At 42.2% G+C, this 10,623-nt stretch overlaps 1 protein-coding gene across 1 annotated transcript; it reads left to right on the plus strand.

The window, feature by feature from the left end:
* Positions 1-586: 586 nt before the first annotated feature.
* Positions 587-8,513, plus strand: eif5a (eukaryotic translation initiation factor 5A). Its single transcript, XM_034706125.1, has 5 exons — positions 587-714; positions 3,692-3,879; positions 4,816-4,920; positions 7,083-7,214; positions 7,334-8,513. Exons 2-5 carry the CDS (start codon positions 3,712-3,714, stop codon positions 7,397-7,399), a joined length of 471 nt encoding a protein of 156 aa, XP_034562016.1. The 5' UTR covers positions 587-714; positions 3,692-3,711; the 3' UTR covers positions 7,400-8,513.
* Positions 8,514-10,623: the final 2,110 nt, after the last annotated feature.

The following is a 10,623-nucleotide window of genomic DNA, read 5'->3' on the forward strand; positions in this document are numbered from 1 at the left end:
AATACTTTATTTTTATTAAATTAAATGAATTGCAAACATCAATATGTCCTAATGACAATTGTAAAGTGTGCCAATGATTTTGGGTCATATATAAAATACAAAATATGCATGAACTCTGAGCAAAAAAAAAGTAAAATTTAATTCACATTTATTAGCTCTAGTTTTAATAACACTAAGATGGCTATGAACTAACATTTATCACTAAAACTAAAATATAAATACTAAACTAAAGCTAAGAAAAAACACATTTAGGGCCACTGAAAAATAAAAATAATAATTAAGGTCCAGTATATCTTTTTTATTACTAATATTTTAAAAAAGTCAGAATTCTGAGAAAAAAAAGTCAAAATTCTGACTTTAATCTCAGAAGGATAATAAAATTTATATTGGACCTTTTTTTTCAGTGGCCCTAATCCTCTTCCTTATGAATTAATACATTCAAATTAATACCAATTAAATCTGATATATCTACACATCAATTAAAACAAGAAATCCAAACCCAGATAGAAACAGATGAAGAATTCAGACCTGTTCTGACCTTGTTCTGGAGTGTTTGGTTGCCATGTTTGCCTCGTATGCCAACCCCATCAGACCTGGCAACCCTTTCTGCCGGGCACCGACCGGAACACATAAACCCCCCCTCCCTTCTTCCTCTACGGATGCTGCAGTAAGTTGGCCGCGCCTGCGCACTCTCGGTCCTCTTTTTCTTGGAAGGTAAGTGTGGCATGGCGCGTGTTTCTGCCTTGGGGGGGATAAACGGTGGACTCTGCGGGTATTTAAGTGACCTGCTGCTGGATTCTGAGGTAGTAGAGTAGCTGCGTGGGGTTCTGAGGAGATGTGGAAGTGGTTGTTTGATTCCTGGTTGGAGGTTTTCGGCGGCAGGGCAGGGTGTGGGTGTCCGTGTCTCAGCTAACAGCAGCGGGCTGAATCAAAGGGACATGCGGCCTTCAGCGGCGCGGCCGGTGGGAGTCTCATCATGTCATCCTCACCCTGTTAGAACCAGAATCAGAGGACTTTCTCTCTCTGGAGGTTTAATCTTCATAAAGAGGGAACAGGACTCTGAGCTGGACCCGCAGACCGAGCAGGAGTCTTAAATCTGGACGGATCTGAATGGACCGCTAGCATGACTTAGCATCCTATTAGCTCCCCGGATAACGGTCCTCACAGAGAGAGCAGCATGTTGGCTGATAACACCCCTCTCAGCCTTTTATAGTGACCCCAGCAGAGTCTGTTTATTTAACAAATACTCTTTATGTCTTAAAATGTTAAATACACACATTTCTGCCATTTGGACCCTTTATTATTGGCTCCCGTTATCTGCTTGCACTGATCACCTGAAGGCCAGCTAACCTCTCAAAGCCCGTTATTAGTGACCCTCCAGCCTCGTGTTGACTCCGTAGTTTGTTGTTTTCACATGTTGTTCCTCTGCTGGGTCCATTCTGTGACTTTATTCACGAGATTTGGATAAAGCGCATCATGAGGCTGCCACTTTATGAAATCTCGCGATATTTGGAGTAAGTTTGTTCTACATGCAGCGCACTGAGCGAGACTTCAGTGTACTGTGCAGTTTAATGGTGTTTAAGGAGTTTGTATCCAAATTAGCTGTTAGATGGGACATAAATGTTAAATTTGGAATTCAGCCATGTTGGAGTAAAAATACATTTTCTCAAGACCTTTTAAGGTAGTCTCTTTAAAGGGCTTGGTGGTGTTACTGGTTGTCTGAACCACTGTTTCTTTTCATTTTCATTGATTTATTGAGTTTGGACAATGCAACATTAATCAACATTAATGTATTGAGTATCAATGTGAATGCGCTGTATTCATCTGAAGTCCCAAGAAGGTATCTATACAACACAGACACAATAAGACTTTAAAACCTCACAGCTACAAATCAGATGATGGACAATTACAAAACACAGGCAGACAATATCAAGACTAACAAAACACAGGCAGACAATATCAAGACTAACAAAACACAGGCAGACAATATCAAGACTAGCAAAACACAGGCAGACAATATCAAGACTAGCAAAACACAGGCAGACAATATCAACACTAACAAAACACAGGCAGACAATATAAAGACTAGCAAAACACAGGCAGACAATATCAAGACCAACAAAACACAGACAATATCAAGACTGACAAAACACAGGCAGACAATATCAAGACCAACAAAACACAGACAATATCAAGACTGACAAAACACAGGCAGACAATATCAAGACCAACAAAACACAGGCAGACAATATAAAGACTAGCAAAACACAGGCAGACAATATCAAGACCAACAAAACACAGGCAGACAATATCAAGACTAACAAAACACAGGCAGACAATATAAAGACTAGCAAAACACAGGCAGACAATATCAAGACTAACAAAACACAGGCAGACAATATCAAGACTAACAAAACACAGGCAGACAATATCAAGACTAACAAAACACAGGCAGACAATATCAAGACTAGCAAAACACAGGCAGACAATATCAAGAATAGCAAAACACAGGTAGACAATATCAAGGCCAACAAAACACAGACAATATCAAGACTGACAAAACACAGGCAGACAATATCAAGACTAGCAAAACACAGGTAGACAATATCAAGACTAACAAAACACAGGCAGGCAATATCAAGACTAGCAAAACACAGGCAGACAATATCAAGAATAGCAAAACACAGGCAGACAATATCAAGACTAACAAAACACAGGCAGACAATATCAAGACTAACAAAACACAGGCAGGCAATATCAAGACTAGCAAAACACAGGCAGACAATATCAAGAATAGCAAAACACAGGCAGACAATATCAAGACTAACAAAACACAGGCAGACAATATCAAGACTAGCAAAACACAGGCAGACAATATCAAGAATAGCAAAACACAGGTAGACAATATCAAGACTAACAAAACACAGGCAGGCAAATCAACACAACAGCACATTTAAAAAGTTATATAAAGTTGTTTTAATATCTGTAGGGATGTTTTACAGTAATAATTTGATTCAATATGTAAAATATTCTTGGAGACCTGATGCTCTTAATTGTGCATGGACTCTTTATTAAAAATATTAAGATTTACGTTCATAATTGACCTCAAAGCAACTACATGATTGTTCTTTGCAGGAGTAACAAACTACAGTAGTCAAACAGTCTCCTGCAAACTGTGCTGTATAACTGTAAACACTCCAGACTGCATGCACCCTTTCCTAAAACACATCCCACATATTTTACCTCTGTATTGGTCCAGCTCTCCCGTCCTGTCTGTGAGGTTTTTCAGTGGAGCGTCATCTTTGCTTCAAGGTGCCCGAGTTTGGATAGAAATGCGCGTAGCCGCCCTTTAAGTCATGTTAGCTGCCGTGTGAACACCTCAAACTGCAGCTCGATCACGTGGAGTTAAAACCCGAGGTTGGCTGTGTTTGTTTTTATTTGGTCGTCAACTCCCAGTTCTCCCTTTGCGTTGATTCATACATGTTGTGACTCACCTTCTCTCTGAGGCAGACGGTGCCAACCCCTTTTTTGTTTTGACACAACCTTCATAAAACAGCTTGTTGTTGGATTGTTTACTCAGAGACATCAGCCCTGCGTTTCTTTGGACATTGAGAGCTTATTTAATTTGAAGTTTTCATCAGTTTTAAGTGTTTGGTGTTTGACAATCAACCATCTGAAATGCCTGTTTCAGTGTCCCACACCCGTTGCACCATGGCAGATCCTGATCTTGACTTCACGACCGGTGAGTCTGGCGCCTCCGCCACTTACCCCATGCAGTGTTCTGCTCTGCGTAAGAACGGCTACGTGGTGCTGAAGGGACGTCCCTGCAAAATTGTGGAGATGTCCACCTCCAAGACCGGCAAGCACGGACATGCTAAGGTAAAAAAAACACGCCTAAAACACGGGTAGATTTTAGACTGGGAGTAGTGAAGTCATGTCTCCTTATCTTTTTCTTCAAACACCACAGGGCTGCCTCCTGGACTTTACCCTGTGAGACATGTTCACACAGAGGGGTTCCCTCTCTGTTTACTAATTAGTCTTCACCTTTTCAGAGATCACAGCTCAGGAAGTTGTAGAATACTCTCCTGTTTTTATCACCTTACCTTTCAGAGAAGCTTTTATATTCAAAGTCAGTGATTGATAATCAGAGCACTAAAGGAGTTAACACCTCTGTGTGAAGAGTTAGATTACAAAACAGACAAGAAATAAAACGGTTGACTCTTTATGAACGAGACCATCAGCCTTAAGATCGACTATCTCTACATTGTAGTTGTGAATGTGTGACTCTCCCGCTGGAGGTAGGTGTCAGAGTAAGTGGCTAGCTGCCACAGAAGCCTCTATTTTTACATTTTTCACAGCATAGTGTCTGAACGAGTGATGCGTTTGAGTTTATGAATGAAAGCAGGGAGAGAATTCTGAGCAGAAAGCACTTCAACGAAGGGATCAGAGGCGCCGCTTTTTACTCATGTGGGGCCAAAACTGACCCAACAGGGGAATTCCTCACACGAGGATTAGTGAAGGATTCCTGAAACATGACAACAATATTTCTATCTTGTTTATTACTCATGCCACATACCTGTCCAACATGGGAGGTGTCACTTCAAGACACATGTCAAAGTGCTTCGTCATTGTTACTAACGGGGCAATTATGCCCTGAGGACACCTCTCAGTTTGACAGTTATGGGGCGTATTAATTGAGATACTCTGTGCCGCTTTAGAACCCTCATGTCTTGTTTTGTTACCTGCATAGATCTTCTCAGCTGAGGTTCTTTAATGCTTGACATCACATTGAGTAAACAAAACCTTCCTCTGCAGGTTAACATGGTTGGCATCGACATCTTCACCAACAAGAAGCATGAAGATATGTGCCCCTCCACCCACAACATGGATGTTCCCTCCATTAAGAGGATAGACTACCAGGTACGCACGTGGTTCAGACATCTCTGGAACGCTCCTTCATACATGTGTCACAACAATTAACCACAGGGTGTGTTACCCTGTTCGATCATGTGCCAGCTTCTCTTCAGCGTGGAGTTCAGCTGTTATTCTGAATGTCGTGTGAGAACTCCACTGGAGAGGACGGGGGACGCTGAAAAACATACATTTTGAGTGGCTCAGCAAAATACATGAATTTTAAGTTGTTACAAAGTGCTTTACAGGCACAGGAAGAATAATGGTAAACAAAGCCATAAACAAACAACCATAGACCTCAGATTGAAGGTAATGATAAGGCTCTTCTGTTCTAATGTGTTGAGTAACTTCTTAAAGGATTCTATGGATGTGATCCAGAGGGAGGAGGGGGAATAGACAGCAAAGACACGGGCGCCATTTGTTTGCCACGGTGTCACTTTTAATTTTTTTAATTCTGAGGGGGAAAGTCAGAATCCCGGCTTTGATCTCAGAATTTTGAATATGATCTCTGTCCGAATTCAGACCTTGATCTCTCAGAATTCTGAATGTAATCTCACAATTTCGACTGATCTGTCTCAAAATTCTAAACTTCATCCATCAGAATTCTAAAATTGATCTCAGAATTCCAAATTTTCCCTTGAATTCAGACTTTGATCTATCTCAGATTTCTAAACTTGATCCATCTCAGAATTTTAAACTTGATCCATCTCAGAATTCTGAACTTGATCCATCTCAGAATTCAGACTTTGATCCATCTCAGAATTCTGACTTTGATCCATCTCAGAATTCTGAACTTGATCCATCTCAGAATTCAGACTTTGATCCATCTCAGAATTCCGACTTTGATCCATCTCAGAATTCTGATTTTGATCCATCTCAGAGTTCAGACTTTGATCCATCTCAGAATTCAGACTTTGGTCCATCTCAGAATTCAGACTTTGATCCATCTCAGAATTCAGACTTTGATCCATCTCAGAATTCTGACTTTGATCCATCTCAGAATTCAGACTTTGGTCCATCTCAGAATTCAGACTTTGATCCATCTCAGAATTCAGACTTTGGTCCATCTCAGAATTCAGACTTTGATCCATCTCAGAATTCTGAACTTGATCCATCTCAGAATTCAGACTTTGATCCATCTCAGAATTCAGACTTTGATCCATCTCAGAATTCAGACTTTGGTCCATCTCAGAATTCAGACTTTGGTCCATCTCAGAATTCTGAACTTGATCCATCTCAGAATTCAGACTTTGATCCATCTCAGAATTCAGACTTTGATCCATCTCAGAATTCTGATTTTGATCCATCTCAGAATTCATACTTTGATCTATCTCAGAATTCAGACTTTGATCCATCTCAGAATTCAGACTTTGATCCATCTTAGAATTCTGATTTTGATCCATCTCAGAATTCTGATTTTGATCCATCTTTAAATTCATACTTTGATCCATCTCAAAATTCCGACTTTGATCCATCTCAGAATTCTGATTTTGATCCATCTCAGAATTCATACTTTGATCCATCTCAGAATTCCGACTTTGATCCATCTCAGAATTCTGACTTTGATCCATCTCAGAATTCTGATTTTGATCCATCTCAGAATTCAGACTTTGATCCATCTCTAAATTGACTTTGCTCTCAGAATCCTGACTTATCTCAAAATTCTAAACTGGATTCATCAGAATTCTAAATTTGATCTCAGAATTCTGACTTCATACACTGGAGGGAAAAATGTTTCCTCGTCTGTCCTCCAAAAAAAGTGTTTTTCAGTGACTCTAATCCTCTTCTGTAGGACTCAGTAGTTTTAGCCTGCTTGTGTAATCTCCATCCTGAAGATACTTGCTGCTGAGTCTCATCATGAGGTCACCTGGTGAACACATTTTCAGGAAGTTGTTAGAAACAAGTGGACCAAGGTTTGTCCCTCCAGCTTTGACTGCCATGAACAGGAAGGACTAAACCTTTACCTCGGTCTGCCTCTAACTGAAGATGGTGTAATGAAAGCATGTGGAAAATGCTGGTTTAAGTAATCCAACCAGTAAAATATCAGAATCCCACTCCCGTTTGTACGACCTTAGTTTGGATGAGAGTTAGATTGATGGATTTTCTCTGCAGCAGATGAACAGAAATGAAAGCAGGAAGTGTTCTCACTGTGTCTCCTCCCCTCTCTGTAGTTGGTGAACATCAATGAAAGCTACATGTCCTTGATGAGCGACAACGGTGACATCAGAGAGGATCTGCGCGTCCCTGACAGCGATGTGGGCAGGGAAATCGAGTCAAAGTTTGAAGCTGGAGAGGAGTTCATGGTGAGGGCGTCTGAGTTATCATCTGTGTTTGTGTTGACTCTATACGTCGTAGTGAGGACGTCAGAGCTGTGGTTGAAGTTTCAGATGACTGACTCCGGCGTGTTTTGGTCTCCCTGCAGGTCACCGTGATTTCTGCCATGGGGGAGGAATGTGCTGTCGCTACCAAGGTCCTGGCCAACAAATAGGGAGACGGACTTTGCTGCCCAGGCAACAAGCACCACCCACAACCAGTCTCTTGCATTCTCATTGGTTCTGTCACCAAAGCGTCGGCCTTCACAGACAACCTCAATCATTCTGTTGTGATTTCTCTCATCATTGATCTTATGTTTTATTTTTTTTCTCCTCCCCCTTTTCGTTTCTCTTTTCCATTTGCTGTTGGGAGCGTTCCTCTGCAGCTCGCTGCGTGGTCCTCTCTGATCCCTGAGGTTTTGTTTGGTAACGATCTACTTTATATAAAACAACTTCAAAAATAATGATCAGTTGCTCATTCCTGCTTATTTTTGCCTTCAACGTGTTGGTTTTGCCACTCACATTCCTGAATGTTTAAATAACAACGGGATTCAGCTTTTGTATGATTATTTTTTATATTCTTGAATATAGCAGGTCTGAAGCCTTTTAGAGGGAAGGGGACGGGAGGGAGGGGGCAGTGTTTGAGTTATTAAAGCTGTGGGGAGGGAGGGTTTCCCCTGTAGATACTAAATTCTGGCGTAGGTCGTCCCTCTAGCAGCCATACCGCTTTCCAGCATGGCCCGTGCTCTGGGTCCCGAGTGGATTGAGTGTGACGAGGTCCGTTTTTCTCCTAATCACTGGGAATGATGGTGGCTAGCACTTAAGAGCACTTGAGGTCCACCGCAGCATGTCAAACCTCTAAAACCAAGAAAAGAGAAGTCTTTATTTTTTTTTCTCCCCCCTCTATGAAGAACAGAAGCAAACTTCAGTGATTAACCCTCGTGATGCCAGTCTCTTGTCTGTGTAGAAGTTTGGGAGGCGTGAGCGTTCAGTGCACTCACACCTCTTGTCCGCCGAGGCAGTCGGACCTGCCCCGGCTATCCCCCCCCCCCCCCCCCCCCCCAATACAAAAGGAGTGTTATATTTTGTTTAGAGAGGCATGAGTGTGTAGCGGTGTGGGCCTACGAAATGTGGGAGGCGGTTTGCAGTGAGGCGTGTGTTTCTTTTGAGGGACTCGATCGGGATGGGGAGGGTGGTAGAGTTGCAAACTTTTTGTTCACTCGAGGCCTTTGTCACCTGACTGGAGATGGCAAAAATAAAACGATGAAACAAATGGACAAAAACTGCAAACGATGTCTGGTTTTCTGTCTCTGATGTACCTCTGTGACTTGTCAGACCAAAGAGGAGCACCAAGGTCCCCGGCGTCTGAAATGTGCTTTTCTGTTGAGTCTTCACCACGTCTCAGATCTTAGTCCGTGAAACCTAACTTCAAAATATAAACAGGACTCTGGTTCCATAACTGGAGGATTAGTCATGAGAAATGGAGGAACTTTGTGGTCGTGCTGGCACATGAGTCGGCAGAGTTTCCCAAACACTCGGTTCATGTTGCTGAAATCTTCAGTTTAATATTTCACTTCTCAAAGGTGTTTCATTATAAAGATTTAATGCTAAAGCTGTCAATTAGAGCTTGAAAATAAAACTTTTATTTCAGAATTTACAGAATTTAAAGTGCTCTGTCAATCTTTATATTACACAAAATCACAATATATGTTACTCTATGTTCTATTATTAACAAAGACCCAACATCAAGACCAGGATCAGATCCAGTCCCATCTTCCAGACAGGACTCAGTCTGATCTCATCTTAATCCACCATGAGCAGAGCACTTTGCAGCATTTAGCAAGTTACAGTGGCAAGGACAAACTTCCTTTAACAGGCAGAAACCTCCAGCAGGACCAGACTCATGTTAGACACACATCTGCTGAGACCGTGTTGGAGAGAGGGATAGAGGGAGATGAAGAGAGAGAGAGAGAGAGAGAGATGATAGTGGGGAGACGGATAGTAGTAGTTGTAGCAGCTGGAGTCTGGCACGTCCACAGCAGCAGAGATCCAGAGGAACCTACGAGACAAGGGAGCTCAGGGACTCCAGAAAGGTCTAAGAAAAGAGAGAAGAGAGGGAGACCAGAAGAAAGAAAAAGAGGAGGATAAATGGTGAAGGAATGACAGAAGGAAAGGATGGGATAAGAAAGGGAGACATAAAGGATGAAGAAACATGAACAAAGAGAAAAAGAAGGAAGGAAAAAGGAATACAAGAAAGGAAGAAAGAAATTAAGGAAGAAGGAATGAAAGAAAGGAAGAAGGAAAGGAAGGAAGGAAGAAATAAAGAAGAATAGAAAGGATGAATAACAGACCCCAAAAAAGGAATCTACAGCAGAGATCCAGAGGAACCTACGAGACAAGGGAGCTCAGGGACTCCAGAAAGGTCTATGGTTAGTAACTTTAATGGGACAGGAAGAGTTAAAGTGAGAGACAGGCAGAGAGAGGAGAGAGAGGGAATCCCAGTGTGTCAGTCTAAGCCTATAGCAGCAGAACTAAGACCTGGTCCAAGCCTGATCCAGCTCTAACTATAAGCTTTATCAAAAAGGAAAGTTTGAAGCCGACTCCTGCTCAGAGGACGGTCGGAAAAGGAACCTACAGTAAAGTTAAATCCTCCACATTTAAACTTCTCCACATGGACAGAAGTAATGACATCCTCCGATGTAAACACTAACCAGGTATTGAAGCACTAAACAACATAACATAAGACACACCTCATTTAAACATGACGTACAGGTGTGCCTGAGTGAAGTGTAAACCTAAAATCCTAAAACAGATGCTGAAGAGTCGAAGGTGCATCTCCAAATGTGACTGAGAAGACAGAAACACCAGCCTGAATATGAACCAGTCCACAGTATACACATGAGGAATCCTGTCCCAGGAGAAGTTCAGTCCCGTGTGTTTGTGATGACGCATCTTCTGTTGTGTTTCTGTGCTTGAAGTCATGGCAGCAGACACACCCTGTCTGGACGTCCTGCATGGTGACGTGAGGGTGAGGAGCCACAAACAACCCCATGATGGAAAGAAGGAAGCTACCCATCTGATCAGTCATGGTGTCTCTGACTCACACAGAGGGCTTACTCTGCGTGTGTGTGCGTGCGTGCATGTGTGTGTTTGTGCGTGCGTGTGTGTGTGTGTGTGTGTGTGTTCATTCATACCAACGCAGCTGAATGTAAAGGCTGCTCTGAGGCCCAGGACAGAGCAGGGATGGCGTGTGTGTGTTTGTGTGTGAGTGTGAATGATTGACCACGCTCAGCAGGTTTATTATCAGGGTGTGTTTGGGCTGAGGTTGACCTTTGGACCTGCATCATTCCACACAGACAGGTGCTTAAACAACGGGCAAAACTTCAGCTTTAAAATCGTT

This window comes from Notolabrus celidotus, chromosome 17 (assembly GCF_009762535.1).
Source record: "Notolabrus celidotus isolate fNotCel1 chromosome 17, fNotCel1.pri, whole genome shotgun sequence".
Classification (NCBI taxonomy): Eukaryota; Metazoa; Chordata; class Actinopteri; order Labriformes; family Labridae; genus Notolabrus; species Notolabrus celidotus.

Excerpts from the sequence above, each read along its gene's own strand:
- eif5a (XM_034706125.1), top strand. The coding sequence starts at position 3,712 with ATGGCAGATCCTGATCTTGACTTCACGACCGGTGAGTCTGGCGCCTCC. Across the intron at positions 3,880-4,815 it reads GCAAGCACGGACATGCTAAG|GTTAACATGGTTGGCATCGA; the intron begins GTAAAAAAAACA and ends CTTCCTCTGCAG. Across the intron at positions 7,215-7,333 it reads AAGCTGGAGAGGAGTTCATG|GTCACCGTGATTTCTGCCAT; the intron begins GTGAGGGCGTCT and ends GTCTCCCTGCAG.